General features: G+C 34.6%; 1 protein-coding gene across 1 annotated transcript; it reads right to left on the bottom strand.

The window, feature by feature from the left end:
- Window positions 1-152: 152 nt before the first annotated feature.
- On the bottom strand, window positions 153-19750 carry LOC147396585 (chaperone protein dnaK-like). Its single transcript, XM_086451492.1, has 7 exons — window positions 19341-19750; window positions 18874-19177; window positions 2158-2240; window positions 1898-2058; window positions 1604-1790; window positions 1017-1403; window positions 153-703 (listed from the first exon to the last, which is right to left on the bottom strand). The coding sequence occupies exons 1-7, from the start codon at window positions 19506-19508 to the stop codon at window positions 281-283; spliced, it is 1713 nt and encodes a 570-aa protein (XP_086307618.1). The 5' UTR covers window positions 19509-19750; the 3' UTR covers window positions 153-280.
- Between the last annotated feature and the right edge of the window lie 875 nt (window positions 19751-20625).

The raw sequence follows: 20625 nt of genomic DNA, 5'->3' as shown, positions 1-20625 counted from the left end.
TAATCCTGGTAAAAAAAATAGTGAAAGGATATTTTTGGTACTTCAAAACTTTTCGTAAGAGAAGTGGGCATTTACAAAGCAATAGCAATTTGATACAAGGAACCACAAGCTTCAAATCATCATTAAATAAGAGTCAAAATGGCTAGTGAATGTTGTCTTCAGAAGTATCTAGTTCCTTAATAGATAAGTTAACTGTCAATCGAAATTGCATCAGATTAAAAGCGATAGCACTGAATTCCAAACAAGATCCACGACCTTTTAAACACTAAAAAACTTCACATCAATAATAAACAAGAGCACTATAGGGGTTTTCCAATGTCGAGCTAGTGTCTTCATCAACAAAATCGTTTAAATCACTTGTCCATGAGCTAACGTCACCATCAGTGAAATCCTTGAAACCACTGGTCCATGAGTTAGCGTCAGCATCAGCGAAATTGTTTAAACAACTTGCCCATGAGTCTCTCTTTGAATTGTGTTCTATTACACTCGCCAAGGATTCTTGAAAGTTCTTAAACCTCCTCTTTTCTTCTTCAGGTCTATAAATCCTTCCATATTTCTCCTTCCATTGTTGAAAGAGCACGGCGGCTTGTTCTTCTGATACAACCTTATCTAGCCCATAACTGACAATGGAAAAGCTACTAGGGCGAATGCCGACTGTGGGTTCCATGTTACTTGTGTGTATCCCAACTCGATCATTGACTAGCTGCAACAATAGAACAATATATGTAAGTTTTGCAAGACTATTACTGAACATGACCAATCATTCATGTTCAAAGAGATTTTCAACTTTTTTTTTTTTTGGGTACTAAAATAACATGTCCATTTTTTTCTACAATGGGCTTTATGAGTAAATAGGCCAATGGGTGGTTCCAATCTAAGGTCAAAATACTTACTTTTTTCATAAAACAGTTAGGATGGTGGGTTTCAATAGTTAGGCCTCCAAAATACATTTTTTTAAATAAACAATGCACGAGCTAAAACCGCTAAAGAATATTTTTTTCTTTTTGAAAATATACCTTGTTGGGCAAAGCGCAGGCATCAGTGATGGTGATGCTCTTCATGTTCCGGGTTTCCCAGTCTTCGGCCGTAACAGTAAGGGTACCATTGGCATTGATATCAAATTTAATTACCACACCACTCATTCTGGAAGAAGACCAATTAAAACAAAAGCTACCAATAAATTTGTTATCCCTTGCGAATTTTTCCTCACCCTGAAGGACATTTATCTCAATACTTGTCAAATCATCTTCACTTGCCAGGAACAACTCCGATCTGGAGAAGGGCAGCTTTGTGTTCCTCGGAATAATTTTGGTCATAGTACCATCCGAGGCCTCTAAACCAAGAGATAACGGTGTCATGTCTAAGGGAACAATATCGCTGGAATTTCCAACCAGGAGACCGGCCTGAAATTTGAATAAATTTAGGAATACAATTAGAATAATAATTAATGTTCTATTACGTAATAAAACTAGATGTAATTGCCACAACAATAATTATGAACCCACTTCTGTCTAGTTTAATTAAAAAATTATGTAAGATTTTATCTCAATGGATGATGACTAAGACATGAATGAGAAAAAATAACAAGGATAAAAGAACTAACTGGAAGTGCGGTCTCACGAGCAGCAACTTCGGGAATGACACTGACGTTGGGATCTTTTCCAATCATTTTCTTCATAACTTCCTGAACAATTGGTACATATGAAGATCCATCAACAGGTATCACCTCATCAAAACCATTGCAGAAGAACATTGCATCCCTCGAGACACTTTTAATTGGGGTTCTTAACCTACAAAACATAATCCCAAATATACAAATAATAAGTCCCAGAGGACTTTCGGATGAGCAATAGAATGTCATAGTTACGATAGCAAACTTGAAAAAGAGTAGACCCACCACATCGTATTTGTTAGAACCAAAGATGACAGCTCCATCTTGACTTTCTCAGTTGTCTCAGCGAGACACTGAAGAAATTGTTCATCCTCCAAAATATAGATGTCTCCATCTTTATTGATGTTTGATGCAAGCCAATCGACGATTCTCTCTTTTAGTTGGAGCTGCTTAAATGTTATTCAGTCACAAGAAGTCAAAACAAAATCACATTAACATTCCAAAAACAGTTGGTTGTAAATAAAATGGAAGCAAATTATTCCAACCTTATCAAACGCATCACCACCCAAATGTGTATTTCCGAATGAAGAAAGCACCTTAAAAACATCTCCAGCCTCGAGAACAACAACTACAATAAAGAGGCAAGCAAATATTTAAAACAGCAGGAAACAAAAATTTGATCACAACCATCATTTCCACATTCCAGACACTCAACTCCTTATTCTATGCCTTAACATTTGTAAGGAATAGCCAGTTGGAAAGTTGGAAAATCTTTATAATGACCTTCACAACCTCTAAAATACTTTTATCAAGTGTTTAAGACCTTAAATGTAGAGGACTCCCAAATACACCTCTTAAAATCATTACATTCATTAACTTCGCAATCAAAATATGAGATCGCAAAACCTAAACAGGAAACAACATATAATTGTATAAAGAACCATGTTGAAGCAGCATACTTTAATTATGTACAATACACCATATCAACCTAGCCTGCCTTCAAGATTTTACAGCCTATATTACCCCATCCTTTTAAAGCTCCTTTTAAACTTGGTAACAGTGTTGGTGTCATTACCAATATACTTAAATATCATGAAATTTCCCGAGATTCCTAAAGTATTTAAGACATACTAGAAACCCAAGGTGATCAATTTCGAGAGTTCAAAGTTTAAAATATCCATTAAATGATGTGAATTCTCCAAAGTTCTATGCATAGTTGTATACTTTATAAACTACTACAGTACCATATGTAAAATATAAAATGATACTTCTCTTTCTATTCCGCATGAACTCATGAAAATAGCTTAAGATATTTATGTCTATAAAACAAAAGGAAGTCAATTTGACATGGGTTTAGACATATAAAACAAGAACCAACAGCTAGACCAGTGAGGGGCGCTTTTTGGAGGATTTAAAAAGGAGAGAGGTATGTCAAAAATGACGTGGATGAAAGTAGTTAGGAAATATATGAAACCACATTTTTTACTGAAAATATGGCTTGGAATTCAGAGTTAAGTACAAAAACAGGATTCCAGTTTCCGACACATATTTGGGACAAGGCATTTTGATTGATTGGTTGGCTGAAATTATATACAAGATCCAATTTGTCAATTCACAAGATTTTCCTAATAAACTAGAAGCAAAATAAGGTTAAAAAATTCCCAAAAACCATGCCAATGTTCTCATGAAGAAATTTGATTATGTATCTAAAAATATCTATCTATTCATTCGCCAATTTAAATAACAAAACCTAAAACAAATAGAACACTAGAGAAGATAAGACATTTCCCAGCAAAAATAAGGAGACAACTTCCACTCTAGTATTCAAAATCTTTACTTTTATAGTGAGAAAAGGCGGAGTAAAGCGGTTCGACATCAAAATTTATAAGACCAAAAATACCCCCACAATTGCGTTTATCCTTACTATTCTTTTTTATATGGATAAGCTGGACTTGAATCCATGACCACAAAGTTGCTTTGTAATGTATTAAACCAAGTGGGCTATAGGTCTAAAGCACATTTATCTTTACTATTAGTGTCATTTTTGTCAGAAGGACTAAAATTATACCACGACTCTTATAATCACATTTGTTAGTATTCAAAAAAAAAAAAAACTTTATCATGTCTCTTCATAATCCTCTTAATTAATATTTTAAATTATAAAAGGTCCTCACAATTGCACGATCCCTATAACCAATTAATAAATTTTCTAAAAATAAATATCCATCTTTAAAATCATTTTAATTAATATTAGAAACAGCAAAAAAAAAAAAAAATCCTTCCAATATATAAATGATAAAATATGATTATATATTTGAAAATTTTATCAATGTCTAATATAGAAAACAACACATGACATAGAATTGAATGCATTTGGTGAAGCATCATTTATTGGCCTTTCAAAATCATTCGGTAATTATGGGTACACTCATAAACAGAAAGGTGGAAAAAACCCCATTGTACAGAAAGGCCACACAACATCCAAGTTTACAGTTTTGCTCATTATAATCACAAGCAATTCATGTCCTATATGAAAACTATATATCATATGAAGTATTAACTTAGTTAACCACTAACTCTTTAACTACAAAGAAAGGCCTTAGATCATATGGTAAGGATTGTTAAAATAATGAAATTTTGTTTGTGATCAATCCAAAGAATGGCTAAAATTTGGATAGGCAAGAGAAATGCTCATGCATACCACATTTGCAGCATTATCATCATCCCAAGTGGTAATTTACTTACAAGTTTTGTCATAATATAGTATCACTTCTGTAGAGGCGAAATCTCGGATGGCGTCGATTCCTTGAGATTTACCCCTAATAATCGATCTTCATGATTCTTGATGTACTAAATAAATAATGATCAAAAATCACACAGAAAAATGATCAAAGAGATGAGAAAGAGAGAGAAAACAAGAAGCAAGATTTGTTTACGGGATTCGTCCCAAAATTGAACTACGTCCCCGGGCTTCGAAGAGCCATTCCACTATTCTTTAGCCCATTACAAGATTTACAAGCCCCTAACCTCCTCTCCAGTTTCTTTCTCCTCTGCACCCCCTCTCTTCTACCTATTCGTTCTCTTTATATAGATAGAGAGACAAACCCTAAAATAAAAGTCAAATCAAATCAAAATTCTGTGCAAAATCTATCCTTATCTAGAAATAGATATTCTCTAGTCAATTAAGAGACTTCTGTTTCTGGGTAAGATTACAATCTTAACTAAAAATCTAATCAAGGATATATCAATGTCTCGAGATATGCATTAATTATTGTGTGATCGGTCATCAATATTCATCTTATTTACGCCACGTGTCCAATACTGATTTTACCCTTTACAGTTAGCCCCCTTCTCGTCAGTGAAGATTGGTGAGGCCGAGATCCACTTACGAGAATATTATACTACTCTCATGTCTACATTTTGCTTTATGAAAATATTGCTCCCTACTCTTTCTTTAAAGAAACGATGGTTCCTTAGAACCTTGTGGTTACTCAGGATGTCTTGGTTATTCAGCCTTCATCCTCCCACTATAAAGCTGTCACTCAGGACATTAGCCATTCAAGACCCTTAAGCCACTAAAGGCTACTCTTTCACGTAAGATAATTCTATCTACCCTACTTTGCTCTACCTACACAGTCCTTCTCTGCTCTACCTGCACAGTCTGCTCTGCTTTACCTGCACAGTCTGCTTTAATCTACTTGTACAGTCATGCTCTACTTGCACAGTCTGCACTACTCTACTCTACCTGCATAGGATAGAGCAAGGTCACACCCAACTCTACACTCTACCCATCAGGTTAGAGTAGAGTCGCGAAGACTTTGCAACCCCAATGAAACCAAGCAGTCTCGCCCAACTCTATGATTTGCCCATCATGTCAGAGTAGAGTCGCGAAGGATTTGCAACCCCAATGGAACCAAGCAGTCATGCCCAACTTGCGACTTTGCAACCCCAAAAGAACCAAGCAGTCACGCCCAACTTTGTGCTTTGCCTGCCATGTCAAAATAGAGACGCAAAGACTTTGCAACCCCAAAGGAGCCAAGTTGTCGCGCCAAATCCTGTGTTCTGCCCATCAAGTTATAGTAGAGTTGCGAAGACCTTGCAACCTACTGCTTATTTTATACCTTCATGTTGTGCACAAACCAATCATCATACCTTTCACATAGTTATGCTAGAATACCTTGGTAGTATCAATAGCACTACCTTTACCTTTTTACCTTCTGTATTTACTTTTTTCTCTTGATGTTGACGCAACACCATATTTAGAGTTTTGTAATCTGCACATTTTTTTTTCTCGTGCATCTTCCAATGGTTGTTACTCCAGAACAACTCTAGCTTATCACCTTGTACAACCGATCGTCTCCACCGTAGCGACACAATTAAATAGATATTTGCGATTTCCTGATGTGCCACTACTTTTGATTTGATTAAACCCATACCGATCAAAGGGTTAATCAACCAAATAAAAAATCAATGGGGTGCCCAAAATCCCCCACCATTCATCGATCCACCTTACCTTGTGGTTTTCGTAAGTTTTCTTCATTCGATCCCACAAACAGTGCCAATTTGTAAAGGCAAAATCTAGGATGGGGTCAGTTCCTCATGAGTGTTCTTCATTCGATCCCACAAGCCCCTAGAGCCTCCTGTCCACTTTTTTCTCTTCCCCCCCCCCCTCTTCTATCTATTCGTTCTCTTTATAAAGATAAGCAGACAAACCCTAAAAGAAAAGACAAATTAAATCAAGATTCTCTACAAAATCTATCATTATCTAGAAATAGATATTCACAAGTCAATTAAGAGACTTTCTGTTTCTGGGTAAGATTACAATCTTAACCAAAAATTTAATTAGGGATATATCAATGCCTTGAAATATGCATTAATTATCATGTGATCGGTCGTCAATATTCGTCTTATTTACGCCACGTGTCCAACACCGATTTTACCCTTTACAACTTCCTATATGTGTAATACATATGAATATATGCAAGTGGTACCATTCATAGTCACCAAAGTCGTCGACTTTTTCAAAAAATCGTGTTTAAATTGCGATTTTAAAGACTGGCGATTAAATCACGACTTTTTGAAAAAGTCATGATGTAAACAAAAAAATGTGAATTTTTTTTATTTTATTGAGTAAGCTATTTTAAAAGGTGTTTTTCAAAAACCATTTATTCTTAAGTTTAAAATAGGATTTGATGATATAAATGATAACATCACTTAGTAGAAAAAAAAAATATGGTCTTTACACTCTTTCGATTTTTTCCTGATTTTTTCTCAATTTTTTTTTTCGATTTTTTCGATTTTTTCAATTTTTTTCAACTTTTTCCCTTGCCGACTTATTCTCGAACCTCTACTTGGTGACTATGGTACCAATAAGAGAATTAATCAACTTAATGTTGGAGGAGTCAACCTGGTGTTGGGAGACAGATATGCCACAGGACAAGTCATGCTCAAGAATTGTCTAGATACCTGAAACATCCTAATACTATATTGTTAAGATGAAAAATCATAGGTTAAAACACTTGATGTTACGAAAAGTCTCAACTATAATATATGTAAAAACTCATACTATGCAAATATTGACAAAACTAAAAGGAAATTTACAATAATTTCTTCTTATTTTTTTAGTTAAAAATGCATAATGAACTCAAGTGGAGATAATAATAAAAAAACTACAACAAAATGGCATGGTGAAGTACGTAAAAGGATCCAAGACCACCAAGATCTAAATGCTTAACTATAGCATCTGCAACTAGGAATTAGTCACTTTTTTTTTTACAGATGTAGGTGTGGAGTTGGGGGGGATTTGATCTCAACTCTGTGGAATTACCACACAAACTTTTCCATCTTAGTATCTCACCTAAGTGGCACCTTCAAATTTCCTTACCATTGATATAGAACAACAAAAATTTGTTCTACAAACAAATAATAGGATAATAAAATCACTCAACCTTAGTTAGATATCACCCCTTTAAGAAAAATCATATTTTGAGGTAGGTATATCACATTCTCACTAAACATTTCTATATTACACAAAAACTATGAATTTCTTTATCCACCAAAAAATTCTCATATTTAAAAAATGAAGATTACACATGTTTACTGAACTAATTAATTTAATCCTACTTCAAATTAAAAAAAATCCTGCAAGTTTTTCAAGATTACCTAGCATCACAATTGCAAATAAGTGAGACAATGCTCTTGAGGCGAGGCGTACACCTTGAAGTGATATGACTACATTCGAATTGACTCTAGGATTCACAATCTAAAGAACTCTCTAACATCCATTCTTTTAGTCACCCTAGTGTACCACTTTAGCACATAGAAAAAACTTGTAACATTGAGGTCACCACTTATGCATCAAGGAAGGCCAATTAATTGGGTATATCGTCCAATTCCTCCCAAAAATTGATCCTTACAACTACTATTTGTGTAGCATAAAAGCCCGTAAAAACCCACGATGATATAGAATACATTGCTCTCGATTTTCTAGAGAAAATGAACCATAAAAAAGGTAAAGACGAGAGAATTTTCATGGCTGAATCAATGTATCCAGATCTGACCGAGTTGACTCAATTTGACCGACTCAGTTCAAATTGTCTGAGTCAACTCGATTTGACCAGCTTGGTTCGGGTTGACCCAATTGGGTCCATACTCAACCCAATTTTGATTTTAGTCCTATGTGTTTGGTTTATTTTAGTCTTAGGTTATTAGAAGTTGTTTAGTTAGTTTATATTTCAACTTTAGGAAGTTTCTATTTTTTGTCTAGTTACTATTTTTTTAGTCTCTAATTTGTTTTAGGTTTCCATTTTTTTCCAAATTCATTGTTATTATTTAAGCCACAATTAGAAGTGCTTAGAAGTGTTCAAATTGAGTTTTAATAGGTTTAGAAAGTCAGTATTATGTTACAGAAAAGTTAGGAAAGTTACATTTTAGTATTTTAGAATGTTTTTAAGTTGTTATGATGAAGTTATCAATATAAGGAGTTTCAAAACGAAATTCAGTCAATTAGAAATATATCAATTTAACAAAAAAATTTCTCTTAATTACTTTTTAGTTTTATGCTTTATTTTCTTTCAAATTATTGCTTGTCTATCAATTGAATTTATTGATCAAATTGATTGTATGTGTTCTATTGAACACAATCTTTTAATTCCTTTCTAATTTATTGATTCACACGCTTCCGCTACATCATATGAATATTGGTCAATAGCATGCTTAAACTCCACTGAAACCATAAGATACCCATTGACGACTATATCACTCAATGGCCTTCTTATCCCACCTCCTCAATAGTCCCCTAGCTGAGCCTAGAACAAGAAGATCACAATAATCAAATATCCTTCCAAGATGCATAGATTTCTAATACAAAGTCAACAAGGCTAACTTGGTTTCCTTTAGTGCCCCCAAATGAACACCCCACTACTTGATTGAACTTTTGAGAATGACTACACCCTATTACCCAGGCCTTGCAATACTCCAAGCACATATCTTCAGCTTCATTGGGTACATTTGTTATTATTTCCTCAAGCGAAGATTCAAAGAAACAATCACCCCTTTGCAGCTTGACGAGAAGTTGGGTAACTCAGGTCACCGTCGGAGCCAAAGTTTCTTTTTCTTTTTGATTGGTAAGGTTTCTTAGAGGAACTTAAATTGAAACTTGAATTTTGAACAATATTTACTCAAGAAAATCTATAGACTATTTTATTCTTTCTGCCTATTTCATGACCCTTTCACCAATATATTGACCTCTTAACAAAAACTAGGACACAAAAAGTCTACTCCAATGGAATCAAAGCGAACGCTTTGGTGCATCTTAGGTGGGGCACACAAAAGATGCCTTAATACATGTGAAGTGAGGCAGTAAGTGAGATGCACCATGGCACATGCCTAGGATGTGCTTCAATCAACGCGCCATGCATACACCTTGGTTGCGCCTCAGTCAAGGCATACTCCTCACAAAAATTGAACAAAATAAATGTATTTTATTTAACTAAGATACCAATGGATTTCATTGTATAGTTTTTATATACAAAAAAATTATTTGAAATACAACTTTTTACCATTAAAATGTTGAATTTTAGATCTTGTTATTTTTATTAATCCAAGACCATCAATGCTTCGTCAACATAGGCCCAATGGGGCTATAAGATTGGTTTAAGGTAGAGTACACCTCTTTAGGGCTAGCTTAGGACTTAAACATGCCCATCACAAATCCACCTATTGCCAACCCTAGTTGTATTGTTGTAGCATGTCACGCCCCGAAATCCCAACACGAATCCCTATGATTCATCGGTTAAAATCTCGAGGTGTGAGGTAATCAATCACACAATCTAACAGAACATTCATAAATAATAATACTTATGAAAAGAAAATACACGCAACGGAATAAACATTTAACTAACATCTATACGAGAGTCTAGAGCAAGCAGAAGAAATCGACAAACACTGATATAAGTCAAGATCTTTAATCTCATAATTCATCAGGTTACAAAAATTTCTAAACTAACATGTTTCTTATCTACAACCAAAAACCGCTAGGATACTCTACTAGTCCTCAAAGACATGGCGGCGGCAAGACATCAATCTGATCCTCCTCGAGGACCTCCTCAAAGAACGGTTCTTCAAAAGTTGAATAATCTGAAAGGGGAAGGATAGGGTGAGTAACAGGGGAATGTTACTCAGCAGTATGAACGCCGTTCTAACAGCGAGTCATACATGCACGAGTAATCATCAGAACAATTTAATAATGCAAGTTTTCATAATGTAACATACGATAAGTGTCTAAGCATACTCAGTAAACAGTTATAATAACTTTCAATCTATCATTTTCAATCATTTAAAGTAACATATGCATATTTTAAATGAAAACATCTATCAATCATTACAAAATAAGAAAAAGATACATAATAAGAACACGGCGGTGTAATCGATAAGAGAGCAGAGGAACACGCCGATATAACCGCCTCGGCTATGGCAATACGATATTCCAAACTTAACCTCCGATGTGGAATCCCATCGTTATAATCTGATTTTGTGGCCGGTCTAGCATACCACGGTTGGATGACCATTTATCCGGCTCAGACTGGCCGTTGACCAAGAACCCAATACTGAGTTCAACTAACGGTGAGGTCGACCGTTTGACGACTACAGACTAATAGTGATCACTAACTAGCCCAGGAGACCCCTCGCGTCGAAGCCTATCAAGAGGCAATGCATGTGAACCCCGCCTATCTCTACACTATACAGAGACCGCCTTTACACACAACGTTCCCCAGAAAATAAGTAGGAGAAATTCCCGGATTTCATAAGCTGTAATATGCTCTAAGGTATCCCATACTACCGAAGAGCATATGACATCTAGTGTTATCCTAGATTGACTCGCCGCTTCCGGACGCACAGCAACGCGTCACTCTTTATGGGTTTTCTACAAACCTTTACTGGTAAACAAAATAATTTATTTTGTATATAATATATAATTTCTTTTTAATCGAAAATACAAACAAAGTCTGGTAGTGCCTTCCAGTGACAATTATTTGTCATTTCCATCCATCAAGTATCTCATCCCTCTATCCATCTATCACGTTTTACGTGGCATGGCCACTACGTAGAACTGGAGGCACTGTCCCATCAATCAGTCGAGAACATACGTTCTCTCTATCCATCCATCAATTAAATCGATCAATCTATCATCTAATTTCCTACATATCTATTAAAGTAATTTTACTTTTAAAGTAATTCGAAATCCATAAAGCATCAACCAATTCCATTCGATGGTTTTGGTTGAGTCGAGAGACTTGAAAACAAAGATAAAACTATAAGACATAAAAGCTGAAAATCTATGAAAATTTAACAAGTGTTAAAAAAATGATTTTCAAAGTCGAAATTGAAAACGAACTATTTATTTATATATTAAAGAACTTAAAGTAATACTTAATTGTTTTTAATGAAATAAATGTAGGAAATAGGTATACATACTATATGGAAGCAACACAAAACAAATTAGAACCAAACTCAACATTCGGATACTTTTCCGAATTGCTGATTTTTCGTTATTTTTCGTTGAAACTCAACCAAAATCGATCCAAATATCATATTAACTATAAAATGATTATATTACGTCAAATGAATTAAAACCAATCATAAATAAGCATGCAAACATGATTCAAATTATTCAAATATGTATAAACTTAATGAAATAATCGATTTATCAACAATCATATGGATTTTCTATGGAATTATAGCATAACTAGAAGGTAGAAGGGAAGGCAACCTACATTAAGTTATTTTCAACGGTTGAACGGACTTTAAAATCGCCTCCGGCCAATCTCCAAACTTTTCTTCCGGCGAAAATCGGATTTCTTTACGTCCACGCGTAACCCTTGGCGAGAGGAACAACTTTCCTTCTTACGCCTAAGCTCGGATTGTTCTCGTTTGGCGTAGATCTGAGTTTCAAATATTGAAGGAAAAGGGTTGAGATTTGTTTAGAGAGAAGAATAAGAAAAATCTGATTTTTCTAATAGAATTTAGATATTTATATCACTTAAGTTGGGACATACTTGTCATTTTGGGAATTGTTTTTCCCGAATGCCGAATTGGACAAACTTATACTCTATTTCGGATGATTTTTCGACACGAATCTAATGGTATGATCGGTTTCCTTAAATTACGTCTCTAAGGTGTCGTTTACCTATTAGAAAAATATCTAATGCGAAACTCGATGATTAGATAACTTTTAAATCAATGCACAGATCTAAAATTCTTTCCTCGAGATACATTTTAGGATTTCAGGTCATTACATAGCAGCAACACCAAATGTTGCTACTTCTTCAATTCTTTTTGTCCTCCTTTCTTTGTACTTCTTGATGCACAAAATTGCAGGATGATACATGTGTGCACATAATAGGTTTGACCAAGCTAACAACAATATTCTAAGCACCTCATAGGATAACCAAAGAATAAGGTTAAAAAGGAGAAAATCTAAGGCCTAAACGATTAAGTGGCAAAAGGTAAACACAAAATTTTGCAAAATTGTGTTGTGATTAAATTTAGGGGTATCGAATAGTGTTACGTCTACTGGAAGGAGGGTTTGAAGGTTGTCGATTAGGGTGTGGATTATAGATCTAATTTTTAAAGGAGTTTGGATAGGTTTTATAAGCAGTACAATAGGTTTAGGTACCTTCTTGTGGCCCAAGAAGAGCTTGGTAGGCTGTTGATGATTTTGGGGAAGTTTTTAGGTAAGTTTGGGTGGTCTAGATATGGTGCAATTAGGTTGAGATGGGAGAATGAGTATTAGGGAAGAAGGTTTGAACAATACAAATGGTGCTAGAATTTATTACAACTACCTTCCAAGATGCCAAGATGGTATTGAGTGTTGATTTCTCATAAATAAACAAAAAACAAGAGAAACGTAGAAGAAGGTGATAGTTTTGTCTAGGAATCACACCAAAATTTCAATGGCACCACACCACGTAGCTTCCAATCATTAGAGAACCTCAAAACTAGTAAATTTTGAAATGCTAACTTAGCTAAGTTGGTAAAACGTGTTGAGTGATTCAAACCCCCTTAAACCCAACTTCACTAACCATTAACACTTTACCTAACAAATTAAAAAAAGTAAAACACTAAAACTTTTCTTATTTCATTGAGTTCTTCAATAATAAAAGGTTTACAATCTATTTATCAAGAGAAAAGAAACGTTATTGTAAAAGGATTCAAACTATCTAAATTTATCTACCAAGTATCCTAGTTAAATATTAGTGAATTCAATTTTATTATAACTAAATAACTAAGTAGTCGAATTAAATATTAGTGAATCAAATTTAATTATAACTTAATAACTAAATAGTGTAATTAAATATTGATAATTAAGAGTACGCTTGCCAGTATTCCTAACTATAGTATGTCTCTCTACTCTATCCCTCATAGTGTGGAAGTTAAGATGAATAAGATTTGTAGGAACTTTTTCTAGCGTGATAAGGAAAACAATAGAAAATACCATATGGTGGGTTGGAGGAAGATTTGCCAATCAAAAATTAGAGGGGGTTTGCTCAGAAGTTTTGCTATGATGAATTATGCTTTATTGTCCAAATGGTTGTAGAGATTTGGTGAAGAAGAGGATAGCTTGTGAAGAGAAGTAGTGGCTAATAAATTAAGGTAACAAGAGTGGGGTTGGGAAACAAAAGAAGTGAAAGGAGCATATGGTTGTGGGGTTTGGAAAGGTATTTTTCGTCGCTTACCCTCGTTTTGAAAGAAAATGAAGTTTAAGGTGGGAAGGGGTAATAGGGTTCCCTTTTAGGAAGATAGATGATGTGGAGATATTGCGTTCAGGGGACTTTTTTCGGATCTTTTTGCAATGACAAACAAAAAGGGTATGACTATAGAGAACTTTTTGGTAGGCAATGGTTTGGAAAGAACGTGGGATTTTGACTTTAGGACAGACTTTAATGATTGGGAATTGAGTAGCATGGAGCACTTGTTGGAGCTAGTTGAAGTGAGAACTTCTCTTGTCGAGAACGTAGATCATAGGGTTCGGGAGGGTATGAGAGGGAAATTTTTCCATGTGTCCAATGTATATGGCTGGATTATCAATTTCAAACTCCACCTTTCCCGCCAACATGATTTGGGGCACAACGATTCCCTCCAAAATTTCAATTTTTCTATGACAAGCTTCTTTGGGGATTAACCATTTTGGACCAACTTATCAAAAGAGGTTTTCAAACGCCAAATTGTTGTATTTTGTGTATGGGACATGAAGAGACAATAGAGCATCTCTTGCATTGTGGGTTGGCGTATCGGTTGTGGTCTCATTACCTTAGTCTTTTTGGTTTGGAGGGTTGCTTACCATATACCATTCGGGAGCTTTTAGATTTGTGGCTATTTTGGGGCACCTCTCTTCGTCGTTCAAAGCGAATCCTTTGGAGTTTTTTGCCTTTTGCTATTTGATGTTTGTTGGAGTATATGATGCAGGACAGTGAGGGGAGAAAGTAAAATTTGGAGAATTAGGAAATTTGATTTAAGATTGGGTTAAGGATTTGAACTAGGATAGGGTAAATCCAAAAGTTAAAAAAAAATTAAAATAATTTCGCATTAACGACGGGATAGATGAAAAGGGTTAAAGGTTAAGGTTTATAGAGTAATGATTAAAGGTTAAAAGAATGGAGAAAGGATTAAGAGTTGAGACTTGTAGGTTGCAAGAATCAAGAAAGGTGTTTCAAGAATCAATAATTCAAGATTTCTTGAAAAGTCAAGCAAACAAAATTTGTGTTGGGTTCTTGAAAGGATTAGAATGTTCTTAATGGTGTTTCTTAATCTCTCACAAATAAACAAAAAAAGATATAGGACAAGAAGAAAATTAAAAAAAAAAAAAGTAAAAACATGATACTTACTTTGGAATCACCCCAATGATTTCCATGGCATCAATCACATTGAATGCGCCAACATTCAAAAGAAAACAGAAACTTCTGTAATTTGTTTGTTCCATTCATTCTCTCTCAATAAACCCTAATACTATCTATGAATAAGGAAAATCAACCACGAGTCTTAATAAAAACTAAAATACCTAATTTTCGTAACTTTCTCTCTCTTAAATTTTCTACCTTAATAAACTTAAATAAAACACATCATAAAGTTATCAAATTGCCTCTAAATATTATACTAAGACTATGGGCCAAAAAAATATGAAAATAAACCAAAAAAACATAAAAATAAAGCTTTAAAACAATCCAAAAAACAACTCAAAATAAAGCCCTTAAAGAGTTTAAGGGGATTTTCTTTGAAGATTTTGTAGCTCGTTGGGATTGTAATTTGGGAGACCAATTGTTTCTCTTTAATGGTTCTTTGATTTTCTTGGTTTTTCCTCTTTTGATGAGTTTGAAATACTGGGACATCTCGTCCTTTTTTCTAATAAATTTTTTACTATGAAAAAAAAAAAAAAAAACTAAAGTAGTTAGAAGTAAATACTTCAACTAATATTAAAGAGAATGTAGAGTCTTAGATTTTACACTCTCTTTACACAAAAATTCATATTCCCCACTCAATATGAATTACAAGCAAAAACCCCAAATCATAATTTTCTAAGGTTGGCTTCTCAAAAGTATAATTTTCTTAAAAAATCCATTGCTGATATCAACTATTACATGAGGAATTATAAGTTAGGTTTTTTTTAATATTTTTAAATTAAAAATAATAGTCTATCTTGTTAGGTGTTTGCAGGATCGATTATGTCTCCTGAATCTCATACCTACAAATGATAAAAACCAGAAGCAATGTTTTATTTAGGTTCTAGTTCTACGACATTCGACCTGAGGATTGAAAACCAAGGCTCCAAAAATGGGAAAGGATTCTATCCGATATAAGGATAAGGTAGGTGCCGATCAAAAAAAGATAAGGTAGGTGCCTCCTTTCTCGACTTAATACCTTAGACAAGTATTAAGCTAACCTATGTCTTTATAACTATTTCATCAAGCATCACCGCTTTCTTTATTTCAATGAGTTGGTAGCCAAAGATTACTCGATGACTTAAAGAACGGGGATAACAATTTATATGACATCCATTCCATTCCAAGAAAGTGATTCAAGAGCTACCAATCCCCTATGAGACCTTCATTCGTCTCCCTCCGAACCGGAAGTAAGCGATTACCCGTTACTTCTCCCGGCCGGTGGAGGCGCATCGATGATGACCCCGCTTCGTAGGATCAATGAACTCATTCGCAGCACAACACTGACCTTGTTTTCCTTGAAATCAATCAAAATGGATGAAAATATGACTTTCCGATGAAAGCGAACTCCAAGTATGATTTTGTATATCAATGATAAAATATTGAGCAATCTAGGGGATAGAGATACCGCCCTTTGCAAGTTTGAAATGTGGACACTACAACCCTAGTTCCCATGTAAGGGCTCAGCCATGTCCATAACAAAGAACAGTCTGGATTAGAACGAATACAATTACGAAACCAAAACGAAATATTATGCCTAACATTCACCAATTTGGATACATCAACAAAATCTGCCAAGAATGGAGGCTCTCCACCTCATACGAGGGAATGCAAGGGCTATGGATCTACAATATATTTTTCCCGATTTTCTAACAAGAAATTGCTTCAAGCACTCCTATGCCCAGCTGCATTATCTAGACTTGATTTCTTCTAGGGCATCCTAAATCGATTCTTCCCCATACTTCAATGAGCTTGAATATTGAGATTCCAATAGACCCATCAGCATATAGCACCACTCTTACGGCTAATTTGTTGGAGGCGAACAACCATCAACACTACTAAAGGTCTAATAAAAAAGATGATTGAGATTCCAATAGAACCATCAGCATATAAAACTTGCACTCATCAGTAAAAATCTTAATCATGATACAATCTAATTGTTGATCATGTATTCATCTCAAATAATTTATGTAATGGAGCCCTTTAGAAACCCCTAATTTAGAATCAATGTTGAATGAGCAATTTTTACACATTGAACCAAAAGCATATACTAACCACAAATAGAAAATAGGTTTTCTTGTTCAACACTTGATTCCCTTAGTTTTATTTTTCTGAACAAAAGCCATATGTCTCCAACAACTTGGTACAAGACCATGTACAATGTTCTAGACCAACAAAAGCAAAATGTATTCATCAAAAAGGACCAAAAGCTATCAAAATTATAGCACATTAAACATCTCCCTCAAAGAATGTTTCCAGAAAAATGACCTAGAAGAGAAATTATACCAAGTGTTCCGATTTCAAACCCTTGTACACACCTCAAGTCAAAGGATGAGAACATAAACTAGGCTAACCAACAAGAACAATCCCACGTCACTTCTACATCTAAACCCACATACCAATCCTTAACTACCAAGTCCTTCATAACAAAAATTTCCAAAGCCTAAGTCCTTCCAAAACACTTTACTAATATACAAACCAACTCCAACACACCCAATAATTCAGAAATGGACCTCAAAACCCCCATCTACTTTCATGGTTGCTATTAGCCTATTACAATCTCAACCCCTACTCCCTATTACAATACTTATTATAAATGAATTTTCTCCAATGGCTTTCAAGAACTTCTCAAACAATCAAAATAAAACACATGATTTCTAGTGCTTGAGAGTTAACTCATTATTTCTATTTTATTTTTGACAGAAAAGATAAGAGGGTGTAGGCAGCGCTTTGATCCCAATTATGTGGTATTACCACTCACAAACTTTACCAACTCTCCAAGTTGGCACCTTCAAACCTTGCTCACTGTGATTATATATACGTTCACATAGCTATGTTACGCACATGTCTTACAATGTGCAATGTACCCATATCAATAATATATGATACAAATTCCAATACCAATCACCAAATGAATACTTCTATACTAAAGTTTTTTCATTTATTTTTGTACTATAAGTTGTTTTCTTGCCTTGTTCACAATACTGTCTAAATGTATATTATTACAAGTATTATTGTATAAAATAAATAATAAAAAAACACAATTTGCACCCCTAAAAGTTTCATTTCATTATTGGTGTGATGTGAATTTAAAAAGTGATTCTTAGCTCTCTTTTTTTAAAATAAAATAAAAGAAAAATAAAGCACAATGTCAGAATATTGGATGGGATACCTATATCCAGGGGTGGAGCTAGTAAGGAGCTGGTGGGGGCAATTGCCCCCACAGAACTTTGAGACACTCCTATATTTTCAACTAATTACATGCCCCATTTGTCTCCACTCCCTCACCTCTCTCCCCATTTGCCCCCACACCCTCATCTCCCTCCAATTTTTGCCCCCACTCCCTCACCTCCCTCCATTCAAGTTCTTCAACTATTCAACTAATCATAGTTTGCCCCCACTACAAGAAAATCCTGGCTCCGCCCCTGCCTATATCTAGATTTCAAGAAACAAGTAGTAGTATCCCCACTTATGATAAGAATGTCATTATCAGTATGTGTGTCTAGGCATCTTGGCCTTCCAATCAAAGAAGTAGTATTTAGTCCTACTACTCTACCCTCACATGAACGTCTCCTTGCATCCTTTCTAACTTAGTAACCCAACCAAAAGAAACACTAATTTCTTGAAGATGAAGCTAGAATCTATCATTTTACATTTAACTTAAGAAAATTATTCTTTTGTCCAATTAGAAACATGGTTTATATCTTGTCTTGGGTAAAAACAGAGAAGATGGAGAATGCAAAACAAGAAAAGCATATAAGAAAGCACACACTTTTATGCATATGGTATCAAATAAACATGCAAAAATATGATGATCATGCATGCCTTTGCAATTAGCGGCTTTGTCTTTTGGATAGCTTTTGGCAGCATCGCCAATATCTTTCGTTGGACATCCAAGGAGAGTGAATAATCCTACCGATGCATCCAAACATACCACCCATTGATGTCCCCTAGTAGTTGGTCTGTAACATATGGTTCGACCTTTAACGCAATTCGGGTCAAGAGGATCCTTCCAATGCATTAGAAGATGGTCTTGAGGGGTAGCATCATCAACCAAAATCTCCATTAGGGCAGATTGATTCACCCCAACACCAGAATTTTGAGGTATGGTTATTTTATCGTCTTCAACCTGCAGAGTAAGGTATTACATACAAATGTAAATATCCAAATCAAACTCTACCAAGATATGATGTATAGTTGTCAGAATAATTTCTCTTTATAAACATCAGAAATTATCTGTATTTAAATAACAGAGTTTAAACCATAAAAGAATTAGAGATGTGCTGACGAACCTGATTTTGATGGTAATATTCCTGAGCCAACTTCAAATCCGAGTCGATCAATGGGATAAGACTTCTGTTGAAACTCGGACTTTTTATATAATTTCTTTGAGAACCAACTCGAGATGCAAAACGGACTAAGGAGAGAGATTTTCCACCAAGGATGGTAAACATGGCCATTAGATTTCAAAGAAAAAATTCTAGGGTTTTAGGCCTTAAGTTAGGTTCGTAGAGCCTGGTTACTGAGAGACGATATTTGATAATTTAATCGGCCAAACCAGGCAAATAAATATAAAACAGACAATAAATAGAAAGTGAAACAGAGTTTTTGACAGACAAATTAAGACTTGTAACTTCGTCTTCTTCTTTAAGACTTGTTGTAACCTCGTCTTGTTCTTTAAGACTTACAAAAAAGGCTGCGTGATTGTAGTTTTTAGGGATTACGATACTACCAATTAAACGTTAATTGTAAAAACATGTAATTACGATACCACCCCTTAGCAATTTACTCCGTACACCCCCTTACTCACCTTCCCCTTTTACGGATTTAAAGCCTAATAAACCCTACCCAAAAATCCCTCAAACGTTCAAATCCAAAATTTGTATGTGTGTGTGGCATAGATGAAGGTGAGTTAAATGTGTAATTATAATATTACCCATTTAACTCCGTAAATTCTACGCAAAAACCCTACAAAAGTTCAAAGTCATTTGTGGGGGATCCATTTGTGCGTGTAGGAACACTACCAAAAATCCTACAAAAGTTCAAATCCTGTTTTTTTTTTTTTTTTTTTTTTTGAGCAAGCGGGGGGAGAGTATAAATTAAGGTGGTGTTTGTTTCTGCTTCAAAACGCGGATTTCACTGCGTTTGCGGTGAAAAACTGTATTTCAATTGGAAATCACCGTTTGGTAAAACCTGCATTATGAAATTGCGTTTTAATTGTTTTATTATTTTGTAAATAAACATTGTTGGTATAATTTGGTATAAATCGATATTTGCTATAATTTGGTATAAATTAAGTGTTTGATGAATAAAGGTGATTTTTTTTATCATGCTTTTATTTTTTTCACTATTTTTTTTAATTATTTTATTATTTTGTAAATAAATAATGTAAAAAAAATTAAAAAACTTTGATTTTATCAAAATATCATTTGCACCAAAAAAAATTTCCAAAATTTCTAGTTTGTTTGGTATGTCTTTACTGAATCCTCGGCATTTATTTGGTAGGCGTATACGGAAATAAATTTAACATGGGATTTATGTGAAAATTGGTTTAATATGACAACATAAAATGTTACG

Source organism: Akebia trifoliata, chromosome 8, assembly GCF_017979445.1.
Source record: "Akebia trifoliata isolate Shusen 1 chromosome 8, ASM1797944v1, whole genome shotgun sequence".
NCBI lineage: Eukaryota > Viridiplantae > Streptophyta > Magnoliopsida > Ranunculales > Lardizabalaceae > Akebia > Akebia trifoliata.
This window is presented reverse-complemented; position numbering and strand designations above follow the sequence as displayed.